Below are 14,109 nucleotides of genomic sequence, written 5' to 3' on the forward strand. Positions count from 1 at the left end.
TCACAAACACGGTCTTATTTTTAACGGGGGACCAAAAAAAATGCGATTTTGGAAAATCGCATTTTCAGTTTCTGTAGCCCATTTGTATCTGATTCCAAAATATCTTCAATGAAAACTACGTAGAAGTGCTATAAAAATTTGTTTTGCGTCTGCCGACTTGGCGAAAATTGCGGAAATATAAAAAAAAGCGTTTTTCAAAATTATAGCTCGGCAACGGCGCAACTGGGCGCCACCATTTTGGGCTCGTCGTAACGAGCATTTCTCCGCGTTCAAGTTCTCCATTTCAGCTGGCTCCTCCATTCAGTAACAAGCGTACGAAAAAACGTTTTGGCTGCTTCTGCGGTATTACCGCAGAAGCAGCCAAAACGTGTTAATGCTCCCTTCGGGATCGTCGTCTGCTGCTTGTGCGTCGCCAGGTCGTGGCTGTCGAAAATTGCGCTACTTAGTGACGCGTTCGCACTCGTTCTGTGTTACGGGTCGACGATAATTTGGAACGCTTTAGTTGGGCAGCTACAAGCGGAAGCTCAATCATCAGATTACGATAGCGCGCCGCACTCGCGCAAACATCGCAGACGTGCGACTAATAGCGTTGACTCGTTGCACCCGCTGTTCGAGGTTCTTCTTATCAGCACTTCGAAGCTTATGACGAAGACCACCGCGGGACAACTCCTTGTATTCGCAATCGAGCATGACGTACTTTGAAACATCGGGCACCGCGGCCACGCACATCGCAACCGAGCTTTCTACCAGATGTCGTGGTTAGGCCTAACTCCATTCACAGTGCCGATGTACGAGCCAAATCCGAATTTTGCAGGCAAAACATCGCGCTAGCGGACATGCGAAAGCGAAGAAGCCGTAATGTCCTTCGTCTCAAGCAACGAATCGCATTGCCGCTGGCTCCTCAGAACCGCGGATGGGCATTCTGCGCATCGGCAGCGGACCCCCCGGCCAAGCTCGCCGCGCAGCGACCGCGCGGAGAGCGGTGGCAGCGGCTCGCAATTTCACGTGTCAGCATCCCAAACGCAACACCAAGCACGCTGCGCGCCGTTTTTTTGTCGTTGCTAGGCATAGCTGATCATTGACAGACCGGGGAACGGCGGCCTTCGTTCTTAAATCGGTACGTCGATATCCGCGGTGCGCTGCTCCCGTCCCGAAAGTATGCTAAGCGATGTTTGAAGTCGGAAGTTAATGACCGTGGTAGAAAAGTCCACTCTAAAGGAGTCCTGACCACCTGCTGGCCTGAAATTTCAGTCAATTATCTCCGAATGTCCGTTGTACCAGAATCCGTAGTAAACGAAGCTCAATCAATGGAACTAATACGGAGGTCGGCATAACGCCGCAAATTGGTATGTAATATCCGAATGTCTGTTGTAAACAGATCCGTTGTAACGAGGTTATACTGTAGTTTGATTACTAGTGATTTATTGTAGTCGACTTCCATACGTCATCGGGATCACTTCCAAAATGTCCCACTCATGGCGCTCATGTGATACATTTAGCTTAATTTCTCGGTAAGTAGGCATTGCTGTTGATAATATTGCCGTTTTAGAAGTTGTCATACATTGGGCTTTCACTCTGACATAAATTGTTATTTGCCTTTAGTGTCCCTTTAAGGAATCACGACGTGCTGGGCCGCTTCGATTCCATGTAGCCGGTGGGGTGGCCAGGGAGGGAGTGGGGTCGCATAGTGTGTCTCTCGCTGTCTCTCTGTGGTAGGGGGCTGCCCTCTCAATACACATGATACAGTCGAACTCCGCTACAACGAACTCCGCTTCAACGAAATTTCCGGTACAACGAAAACTCGGTTCCCCGTCAACAGTCCATAGGAGTCAATGCATAAATATGCTCGCCACAACGACACTTCTTCTGCTGCCGTTCCGCTTCAACGAAATTTGATGATGCCATTCGGGGCTCAAAAATTTAATTTACCGTGCAATAACACAATCTCGGACATTTTGATGCATTTTAGAACATAAAAATACGAATTCAAAGTCTGAATCGCGTGTTGGAACCACCAGAAACCGCCGCTGTCACTCCATGGCCGCTGTTGACCGAGCATGGGGGCCGCCATTGCTTGATAGCGACGGCGATCAGACTGCCCTGCTTTCGCAACTGGCTTGAGTTGCTTCTGAGTCGCAGACAATCCGAAGCCAAAGCTCAGTTGTCGACACTGGGGTGTAATCGCGAAACGATAGCTAGCTTTTCTGATGCCTTTCCAATACTTTTCGTGCTTTTCGCGCTTCGCTAGTGGTCAGAGCGACGGTACATCCACCACATCCGCGTTATCAACGCGAGCAGCCCTTCTGGGGTGCAATCGGAATGGTGCCTTTTCCAATGCCAATGCTTTTCGCGCTTGGCCAGTGACCGGTGGTCGGAGCAACAATTCGTCCGGTTATCAACGGGATCAGCCAGCCGCGAGGGTAGATAAGAATAGCATAGAATAAGGCGTAAGTCATCGCTCCGCGCCCAGCACTGCCTGCATGTCGCCGTTGTCGGCGAATAGCTAGTGTTAGCGTGTTGGTGCAACTGTGCAGTTCGTGTAGCGCCCCGTGCTTGTTTGATTCGTTCGCGGAAGCCGTGTTTCTGCGTGCTTTTCAACGTGGCGTCGCTATGCATATAAAAGAATCGCGTCGTGACGCTGCTTGGGGACGCAAAGGAAGCAGCAGACACTTTTTGAATATTGGAAATAAAAGTTTTCACTGTTCTACTAGCTCAGGTCAGCCATATTTTTTTCGATTTCACTACAACGAAAGTTTCGCTTCAACGACATTTTTTCCGAGCACCGTCAATTTCGTTGTAGCGGGGTTTTACTGTAATCATTTACATGATAACTATTCTGTGTTCACTCGACGCTCTCTGAAACTGAAACTGCGACTGGGCGCTAAAACCATCTACAAAAATTAACCGTCGCGCGCGTCGAGGAAACAAGCTTTCCATCCCTAAAAGCGAGTCATAGAAAAAACAGATGCAAACTTTTTGTGTCAATGCTCCTTAAGCTGCCACCCCCTTTTGCTGAGGAAGCAGGGGTTGAGAAGAAATTCTTGGATAGAGAGAAGAGAAAAGCAAGGATAGTAAGGTCTCTCGTCAAGAAGGACATCTGAATCCTCCTGTCCAGGGGTGGGGATTAAAGTAGCAGACGGAGGATCAGCGCCGTTGAAAAGGGAGTGAAAGAAGTTGGAGGAAAGACGAGGGCACCGTCTTGAGAGCCCAGAACACAAATTGGCAGGCCGGGGCAACTCTTTTACCCTATTAGAAAAACCGGCGGTGTGCGGCGGCACTGGGAATCGAACCCGGTAGCTCCCACATTGGAAGCGGACGCTCTAGCCATTCGGCTTCCTCTGAGGTTTGGGCGCTGGTAGCCGGGGCAACCTGACAAAGGAGGTGGACGCAGGCACTGGAGGAAAAGGGAGAGGGGGGGGGCAATCGCCCCTGCCCCCGCCCCCCCCCCCCCGATGGATCCGCCACTGGGTCAGGCTTATTTCAATATAATATCTGGGGTTTAACGTCCCAACAGGCTTATTTCAATGAACTTCAATTTAGGAAGGTAACAGATTGGACTAGTTGGTTTTCCATTTTTGCTGAAGTGGCTTAGCGCGAAGCAAGACGGAGGACATATCAATGATGAACGAGCACTTACTTCCAACTAAAGGTTCTTCCAACTACACACATGGGAAAAGCGGAAAGAAAGAACGAAACAAGGAATGTTAATGGAAACACACAAAGGTGCCTCCCTCACGTGGACTTGTGACCGTGCTGGTGTCTTCCAGGAATTCTGCCTTTGCGATAGGCATAAAGCTGGCTTGGCGTGGGCACTCCTCAAGTGCCATGCGAACTAAAGCCCCTTGATTTTTCACTTTTGCTTAAGAAGCGACATCTGCCTCCTCTCCCGAGCCCTTGTCACACGCAGCCGGCGTCTGCCGCCGTGTTCATCCTAGCATAGAAGAGTTACAAAGCCATGCATTAGCCACGCAGCGGGCTAGATGTGAATGCGATGCTCAAGTCTCCCACTCATCACCTGTAGTTTAGTGGGGGACGTGTGCCTTGCTGCTTCACCTGGGCCAGGTGCAGTGGAACGCGCGGGCGCATACGCTACAATGTATGACTGGAGAACCCTTTCTGAGATTGTTGGCATGCTCACGCACCGATCATCAAACATCTTTCAGGTCTGAATGTGCACAATGGTATGCGGATAGGAAGCGATTAGCTTGCTTCCAAAAAGGAGGGATTTAGGTAGCCAGTTTCACGCTCAGCACAAAGGTCGAACTGATGGGTGCATGTCTTGCCGCAGACAGCGAAGGTCTCCACAACGCCCTAAAAAATTCCACGTGCCGAAAAAATGCTGTCGAGAAGGTGAGAGGGGGGGGGGGAGTAGTTAGTGGCTTCGCCCCCCCCCCCCCCCCCCCCCCCCCCCGGATCTGCCACTGCTGCAACACAGGGTCCATACTGGCACGATGCATAGGAGCACGGGCCGGCACGGCAACAACAGCGGTTAGCCGAGAAGCACGGAGTTCACGGAGTCGCGGCAACCGGAAATGCCTGCTGTTTCAAACAGCGCGTCAGCATTGCCAGCATGTCACATGAGATTGGAGGGGTACTCGGCGAGGAGGGCAAAGCGGCTTTGGGAGAGGAGACCAGCCGATGAGCAGAGCCGAGCAGAGGGTAGTGAAGGAAAGAGTGAAACGAGTGATTGCAACGTTGCGATCAAACGCATGTAACTCCGCTATTACAGCACCGTATCAAAAATTTTTGCGGCTACGTGTTCGTTGTAGACTCGTGCACAACTGTCACACCACAACTAAATTTTGACCTCTGGGTGATTTAGGGGCCCTTTAAGGACCACTGGAGATATTCCATTAGGTCCAATGGCCTTTGTTGCATCTTAGTGGCATCATAAATTGATGCCACTAACATTAACTTAAATACCACGCATCATATTGCTCTGATTTGTGCTATTTAAATATGAAATCTCCCCAGCATAGTCTTACGAAAGGCTGGACAGGAAATACTGGCTAAAGCACTCTGGCCTCAGGTGGCCTGACGTTTTACCATCGACAGTTATTGATGGTATGCCTTCTTTTCAGTTCTCTTTTACATATTTCCAAAACAATCTTGGGTTGCTTAGTGTCTGACATAACAGTCTTAAATTTGTTTAACAGTGCAAATCAGCACAAATGACAAGAGGGGGACCGAAGAGAGGACACAGAGCACATGTGGGTGTAGGCCAAGGTTTTCAGATAGTATCGTCGCAAAATGCAGAGATTGCACCACACGCGAAATCATCTTCAAGGCAGGAAAAATGATTTCTTTAAAGGATGATTGTGTTAGTACCCACTCTGTCGCACTCACTGATAAAGAAAAGATGTACCTATGCTTGTTTACGTGATGAATTCTTGTAAATCATGTTCCGTGCGTGACCGTTGCAACAGTGTGTAACTGTATAAAGCGAAGGCTTTCCAAATAAATTGTTGAAAGTTCAGCGCTCTGTGCCCTCTCCTCTGTCCCCCTTGTCGTTTGCGCTGACATGCACTCTTACTCATGTTGTATCAACACGCCCAATCCTAGCCTTTTTAAATTTGTACAATGCAAGAAGTGTAAGAAGAGAAAACTTACCAAAAATGTGACATATTTGAGGTCGATGATGTTGTTCATGACAAGGTCATTGAGGCGACCAGGGGTTGCAATGACTATCTCCACGCCAAGGTTGACGGTCTGGATCTGCTCTCGCCGACTGCCACCTCCATAGATGCATACACTGTAAGGCATGGCACCAAATACTGTCATTTGTATGAAAATCTGGTCAGAGAGATACACTCAAACCTCGATATAACAGACATGGATATAACAAATTATCAGTATAATGAAGTCACTGAATAATAGTCTTGTCATAAATACAGTGTTACAAAAAACGTTTATAACGAACTTTCGGATATAACGAAGTTATTTTCGCAGCAGATGTGACTTTGTTATAATGAGGTTTGAGTGTAGCTGAACATGTTATCCATTTTAAGCATGTTACTGGCATTCCCTTGTGCAGTGATGCTACTGGATACTTCTAACTTGCAGCAATTTTTGGAGCAGAAAGGTTTTCATTTTGGAGCACTGTGGAGCAGGTAATTTTGCATCTTCATGTTCTTCTCACTCGATGAATTGATCCTCCTACGCCACCCTCTCAAAGCTTTCAGCACCTAACGTGGTTTTGCACTGCCTCCAGGATCGGAGGCATCGCAAACGTTCTGCACCTCACTGATTTTGCACTGCCTCCATGACTGGCACACCAATCACAGAGGCAGTGCAAAGTGACGATGTAATGTGATGATATCACGTTACGTCACAGTGTATGATGTCATAAGGACATCACAAGTTTGGCTATCTGTGATGTCATGATAACCTCATCACGTGATTTGTTGCATCACTCCTGTTGACGCCGCCGATGCCAACGATCAATTTTCATGTTTGTTAAGGCATCTAAGGCTTACACATTAATATCGTGTATTGAACGTTGACAGCCGGGCCGTTAACAACCTAGCCTTACATACCAAACTGGCCTCCACCATGTCACCTCCATGCCGTGTGCTTAACAGCTTCGCTGATCATCCACCTTGTAGTGTTATTGGTTCACTCGAGAATACGACGCAGTCATGGCATGACGCCGGTCAAGCCCCAGTAAGAACAACGGTCGCCACTGAACCAAACAACAACTAACTTTATTCTACTCTCCGTACATCACGTACATCAAGGAGGGGGGCGCCACCTATTAGCACAATAGTAGCGACCTCTACATCCCCCCCCTTTCCGCACGTTCGGCAGTCATAAGTTCAGACGGTCCGGTGGGACCACGCGTCGGCCACTACGCGTGCACACAACACCATCGCGACCACCAACACCACCATCACTATCACCACCATCACCACCAACACGATCACCAGCCCGTCCCGAGTCGCTCGTCGTTACCGTGGTACTTGGAGGACCTTGAGATGGCTGAGCTACTTGCGGCTGTGGCTCGGTTGCTTCTGATGAAGCTTGTGGTGGCATCGATGATGCTGGAACAAAGGGGACGAGGTGACACCTGTTACGCTGCAAGATACCGCCTTGTCCTGTTTCTATTATGTAGCTCCTAGGTCTCTGTGCTGGGCTTCACACCGTTCCCTTTACATTTTCTGGCCGCACCCAGACTTGTTGTCCTACAGGAAGCTGCCTTTGATGCCTGGCCCGATGACGCCGATTGTAGTTTTTTTTCCTGCTTTCTTTGGTAGGATGCGTTCCTCGACGCTACTGCACCTTTTGGTGGCACGCTTGGATGTAGCAATTCTTCCTTCTTAGGGACTTTGGTCCTTAGCCGACGACCCATCAAGAGCTGAGCTGGGCTAAAACCGTTGACGCCTGGGGTATCCCTGTAACATAGGAGAGCCATGTGAGGGTCTTTTGCCTTGGTGAAGAGCTTTTTGACCGTCCTGACCATTCTCTCCACTTCCCCATTTGATTGGGCGTAGTGGGGACTGCTTGTCGTATGGACAAAGCCATACGAGGAAGCGAAGGTTGCGAAGTCTCGTGACGAGAATGGCGGGCCATTGTCAGACCGAATTTCCTCCGGTATCCCATGGCGGGCGAACATGCTCTTTAGCACATCCACGACAACTTGCGCAGTTGTGCTCCTCAAGGTTCACCTCTGGGTACCTGGAGTAGTAATCAACTACCAGGAGGAAAGTTTGCCCACAGAAGTGAAATAGGTCCATGCCGAGAAGTTGCCACGGGCGATCTGGGAGAGGTGTCGGTACAAGTGGCTCAGCAAAGTTAACTCGTGTGAGAGCGCATGTCTCACAGTTGGCGACCAGAGAGGTAATGTCCTTGGAGATGCCAGGCCACCATACCGAATCTCGCGCCAAGGCTTTGCTTCTGTTACAGCCTTGGTGTCCCTCGTGTAGTAGTGCCAAGACTGTAGATCGAAGTGACGATGGTACCTTTGAGCAGGTACCTTTGAGCAGTACGCCGTCGCACACAGAAAGTTGATCAACCACCGATGAATACTTAGAGATGTGTAATGGCAGCTTGTTTTTCCGAGGCCACCCCCGCTGACAGAAGGAGATTAATGTAGTGGATTCACCATCCAAAGTTTGTGCTCGACGAACTTCCTGCACATTAAAGGGCAAAACTTCAAACGTGGCAGCCACTGTTTCTGCAACATAGAGCTCCATCACATAAGGGTTGTGCGAGCCACAGTTTCTGTGGTAAGGATTTGCACAGCATCCGCAGAAGATTCGTTCGGGTGTTGATGCGAGAGAGAGTATCCGCTGTAGCCAAAAGCTTACCAGGCACATGAAGTGCCTTAAATTGATAAGGCATTGCTTTAATCCGCAGCCTTTGTATTCTAGAGGCAACATGTCGAGCTCCATCTTACCAAAAAGAGAGACGAGGGGTAGGTGGTCTGTCTCAACATCCAGTGGGATGCCGCGCACCAATTCGTCGAACCTCCAGAGAGCCCAGGTTATAGCCAATGCTTCCTTTTCAGTTTGGCTATATCTCTGCTCCGTCTTCGTCATTGCTCTGGAAGCAAAAGCGACAGGACGGCGCTCGCCTGATGGCTGCGTCTGCAGCAGGACTGCCCCAAGTCCAAACGAGCTAGCATCAGCTGAGACAGTGGTGGCATACGACGGATTGTACTTGGCCATACACCTATCAGATGACAGTATCTCCTTCACTCTGACAAATGCGGTCTCTTGTTCGTGCTCCCAAGTCCAACTTGAAGACTTGTGAGGAGGGCTCTGATTGGAGCAGTTATTTCCGAGATGTGTGGCAAGAACCTAGCAAGATGATTGATCATCCGAGAAGACGCCTGATGCCTGCAACGTCTTTGGAGCTTCCATGGTCTTGATGGCTGCTACCTTGGCTGGGTCCGGCTTGATGCCTTGAGCGGACACGATTACTCCAAGGAACGGCACTTCCGACACCCCGAATAAGCATTTGTTCTTGTTCAGTGCGACCCCAGCCTCAGCAAGACGGGACAGAACCTGGTTCAGTCGGACCTCATGTTCCTCTCTAGTGCGTCCGAAAACGAGTATATCATCGATCATATTGGCTACCCCTTCCTGTCCTTCAAGAATTCTGGCCATCTGCTTCTGAAAATACTCGGGCGCTGAGGTTATACCAAATGGAAGGCGGCAGAAGCAGTACCGGCCAAAAGGGGTTATAAAGGTCGTGAGCTCTTGAGAGTCCGTCGTCAGTTTCACTTGGTGGAAACTCGCTGTGGCGTCCAGCTTGGAGAACACCGTTGCGTCTCCGATAAGCCAGGACTTGTTCGACCGTTGGGAGGATGTGGCGTTCTCGAAGTACGACTTCATTCAGCCGGGTTAAGTCAACACAAAGACGGTAATCTCCTGACGCTTTAGGAACTACTACCAGTCCGAATACCACGGCGTGGGATTGTCGACGCGGTGAATCACTCGTCACTTTCGAGCTTGTTGAGCTCGCGACTCACGGTTTCGTGTAGCGGAATGGGAATGCGACGAGGCACGCTGAGGGAGAATGGTGTAGCACCAGGCTTCAAGCGGATTCGATATTCCTCCTTGAAAGTGCCAAGTCCGCGGAACAAGTCAGCTTGAAGTGATGCCTCAGGGGCCTGCACGCCGCCAAGGAATTTCACAACATCGAGGGCTTGTATAGCCGGAAGTCCCAGAAGAGGGACAGAGAGCGATTCAATGACAAAGAGTCGCTGCAAGGACGTCTTCCCGCACTAACGAAGTTGGGCTGTATATGAACCGAGTACCCGCAATGGTTGACCTCCAGGACCGGTAAGTACCATGTCAACCTTGTCCAGCTTGGCTGGAAGCTTGGGGAAGTCTTCGGGTATAGCAGAGACTTCGGCGCCAGAGTCAACTTTAAATTGCATCGTGTATTCGTCCACGGTGACGTCCACTATAAAGACTTGGCCGCCGCCCCGACGATGCTCAGGTGAATAGAGCCGACTTTTTGTTTCGATTTCCGCGAGCGACAAACTTCCGCGAAGTGCCCCTTCTTTTTGCAAAAGTTGCAAAGCGAGCTGCGTGCCGGGCACTGCGCTCGAGGATGAGCCGCGCGGCCAGAATCCGCAGGTGGGCGTGTCTGCGTTCCGATGCTCGAAAGAAGGCTTCGCGTTCGGTGATGTCGAGCGGACTTCTGCATCTTTGTAGCGTCCAGTTGCAAAGCGTGGGACTATTATAACTTGCTCCAGCTTGCGACTGCCGCTTTTCTTTTTCCGCATCCAAGCCTCTTGCATCCAAGCCTCTTTGAGAGTGAGTTTAGCGTTTCGGCAGAGCTGGTCTGAAAGACGCGAGTCGCGCAAGCCGACGACGAATCTGTCACGTACTAGCCTTCTTCAACTTGCACTGAAGGATAGGCGCAGCGTTTCACCATCCTGCATAACTCGGCATAGTATCCGTCAACGCTCTCGCCTGCCTGCTGTACGCGTCTGTGAAAACGGGACGACCGTATAGTTCGTTGCTTGGATGCACGAAATGCTCTGTGAAACGGTCTACCACGGTCTCGTACGAAGTGAGGTACGCCGCATCGAGCGAAAATGCGTCGAGGAGCGGACGCGCTTCGGGGCCCATGCAATTAAGAGCGAGCGCACCTGTGTTTCCTCCGGTGCATTTTTGAGACCCGAGATGGCTGCGTAGTCCTCGAAGCGACTTTTCCACGTCGGCAGGTCCCAGCGTTGCCGAAGTCGAACGGCTCTGGCGTCTGAAGGTTGACGCCCGCCCACTTCGGGCTGGACTGCTCGGTAGGCATGATACGCACGATGGGTAACGCGACGTCGGTGCTCGACCACTTCTGACACCATGTAGTGTTATCGTTCACTCGAGAATACGACGCAGTCATGGCATGAGCGCCGGTCAAGCCCGCAGTAAGACAACCGGTCGCCACTGAACCCAAACAACAACTAACTTATTCTGCTCCGTACATCACGTACATCAAGGAGGGGGGTGCCACCTATTAGCACAATAGTAGCGACCTCTACACACCTCACAGAGAGGAATGGCTCAATTTTTTTTTCTTTTTATTGCGATAGCAATTATATGAACACTGTCGATGGGTTTTTGCTGTCGCCGTTGGCGCCACCGTTGCCGTCATTTTACATATAAAATCCAAATTGATAACATCACCCCGTGCATCGTATGTTTTACTCGCGAGTAAAAGCTCACGAGCGCTGTCGACGAACACGGCTGAAGTGGAGATGAAACAAGCTGGCCATCTCCGTCGCATGGAGGGCGCATGCGATAACATCATCCCGCACGCGAGGCGGCCTGCTGTCAATTGCTCATCAAACAGAGAGGAAACATCCCGCTCGTCTTTCATAAGGAGCATGACGGGACGGCAGGGGACAGGAGGGAGGGGGGCTGCATCATTCGAAGGGCACAGTCGTTGGCACGCCCGCTAACTCGTGGCATCAGGACACAGCTCGTAAACTTGCTGTGCTGTCAACGCTTACTTCATGTTTAGAGAACTGATGCATGAAAATAGTTTCAGTCCCTGCAGCGACCATATTCCCTTAAGCTAGCATTTTGTTGAGTGACGTGAGATTTGATCCAAAGAGTTAGCTGCTAGCCTTACTTCGTACAACAATACAATTTGTGGCATTACATTCATTGCTTCGCCCTTAAGATAAACTTAATTTTTTTAACCCTCAGCTATGGACCCTGGAAAGTGAGCGGCGGACATGTAACATGTTGTAGCCGCTTCACAGTGGGCCTTCCGACACCATGGCCGTGAGCGATGGTCCTGCTAACCAACAGCTGTGCATATTAAAACCGAATTGTGGCTACTCCGACCAAGAGATATGCTTTTATTAGACGACATTATGTCATCTATATACCCCTAAAATACCCCTAGAAGGGCAGGGCCCTTTAGGGGGTATTTGTTCAACAGCGATTACAAACCCGGATGTGCTGGTGGAAGGAATTGCGAAAAGCTCTCTGGATAAAGATCCATGGATAAAATATATTTGAGGAAAAGCGTCAACACATCTACCATTCACGTGCTCTTCCATGGATGCGAAGCACGGAAAATTCGATATAGTTCCATATTATATATATGGCAGGCATGGTGGTGGAGTGGCCGTAGCGTTGCAAGTAGTCAAGTAGATCCTCCGTGAGAAGTCACAACGTTGTTTATTTCGACGTTTCAGCCAGAGTCCGGCCTTCATCAGGAATGAGGGTACAGTTTTGGTGCTCAGCTTTATACAATCTTAAAGGAGAGAGGATATGCGGAGGGAAAAAAAAATCAGTGAGAACATGAGGTAGACCCCCCCCCCCTCTCCGGCGCCCCCTTCCACCCCTGTCCGCGGCCTGCATATCTTCCCTCCATTAACGTATTGTTCCCGACCAGGCGGCGCCGCGTGGCTCCGGCGGTGCGGTGTGGAGAAAAAAGGAGCGTCATACCCTCGTCCAGGTCGCTTCTACACCCTCCCAAAAATTCATAAGCCCGGTAACCCAGGTCGACCAATCATATCAGGCATAGGTGCAATAACTGAGCCCATATCAGGGTACGTGGACAAATTAATAAGCCACATTCCATGCACTCTCGCGTCGTACGTAAAGGACACCACACATTTTCTTCGAGACATTGCAGGTCTGTGTGTGCCGAAAAACTCGTACTTGGTTACTCTTGATGTGTCCTCATTGTATACAAATATTCCTCACGATGACGGCATAGCTGCATTACAAAACATGTACACAGACCAGACAACCTGACACCCCAGATTTCTCTGCCATCGCAACTTTGACGAGGATGGTCCTAATTAAATTCATTTGAATTTAACCAAGAGTATTTTCGACAAATTAGCGGGACCGCTATGGGCACCAAAATGGCACAAAAGCTAGAATCCGAATTTCTTGCACAAAGTTCCTTGAAACCACTCTTATACAGAAGATACATAGACGACATATTTCTTATTTGGACCCACAGCGAGGATGAACTTCTCAGCTTTATCGACACTTACAACGCTGTACATCCAAACATACACTTCACACACACCTACTCGCAAGCAACCGTAAATTTTCTTGACGTTACCGTAACGATAGAAGAAGACAAACTTTCTACAACGCTATACCGCAAACCAACGGATCGACAACAATACCTCCATTGCCAAAGCGATCACCCACGCCACTGTAAAAACAGTATTCCATACAGCCAGGCTCACCGGTTTAAGCGAATCTGCTCAAAAGACGCTGACTTTGACACGAGCTCACAGAGGCTAAAACTTATGCTCGATAAACAAAAATACCCCCACATGTAATTGATGACGCCGTTCAAAAAGCTAGAAAACTGAAGCGTGATGACTTACTTATGAAGCGACCACCGCAACAAGACCCGCAACGGGCAAACCTCTTAGAATAACAGAGAGCTGAGCTAGTTGGTAAGTATTCATTCTAAAAAGACAGGGCGTGCAAACCCAGACACAAGAAAGAAGTCAGGACACCACAAACGCCGACTAACAACTGAAGAGACACACAACGGCTGAAAAGAAAGAAAGCACGAAAACTTATCTGCGCATGCCCGTGCAACAGGCGAACCTATCAATCCGGCACGCGTGGTGGTCTACGTGGAAGATAACTGTTAAGGCATTTGATTTCATCTTTATGCAAGTTAATCGATGGTTGGCTCACGCATGCACTACCACTATTCTCGATATGCCACTATTCTCGTAGCTCTATTGGGTTAGTTTTTGTTTTTGCGATTGCAAGCATAGGAGCCGGGAAGTCCTACTAAGCGGGAACGTATCAACGAGGTCCTGCTGTACATGCATACTGCACCGAAGGCACTCATTGCAAAATTATCAGCAGAGTTTTTCTTGCATAATATAGACCTAGTTGGCAATTAACAGCTTTTACTTTTCACAGTCATACATTCCTTATACCATATGCCCTCTGAGACTCGTTTTAACGCACAAGTGGAGCTCACCCTCTAACGAAGCAGCGCTGATGTAATGTTTCATTTTCAGCGCACAAACGAACAAGGACGAAAAGTGACACAGACCAAGAAATTTCGTCCTTGTTTGTTTGTGCGCTAAAAAAGTGAAACATGAATTACCAACTTGCCCAAGCATACGATCTTCATGATGTAATGCGAGTGGCCGCA

At 49.4% G+C, this 14,109-nt stretch overlaps 1 protein-coding gene across 1 annotated transcript in view; it reads right to left on the reverse strand.

Moving 5' to 3' along the window:
* LOC119377238 (probable ATP-dependent RNA helicase DDX43) overlaps nt 1-14,109 on the reverse strand; it is a 183,832-nt gene that overhangs the window by 66,007 nt on the left and 103,716 nt on the right. Inside the window, exon 9 of the mRNA XM_049411562.1 lies at nt 5,611-5,752. Within this exon, the coding sequence (XP_049267519.1) occupies nt 5,611-5,752 (142 nt within the window). The remainder of the gene's footprint in view (nt 1-5,610; nt 5,753-14,109) is intronic.

Source organism: Rhipicephalus sanguineus, unplaced genomic scaffold (assembly GCF_013339695.2).
Source record: "Rhipicephalus sanguineus isolate Rsan-2018 unplaced genomic scaffold, BIME_Rsan_1.4 Seq417, whole genome shotgun sequence".
Taxonomy (NCBI): Eukaryota; Metazoa; Arthropoda; class Arachnida; order Ixodida; family Ixodidae; genus Rhipicephalus; species Rhipicephalus sanguineus.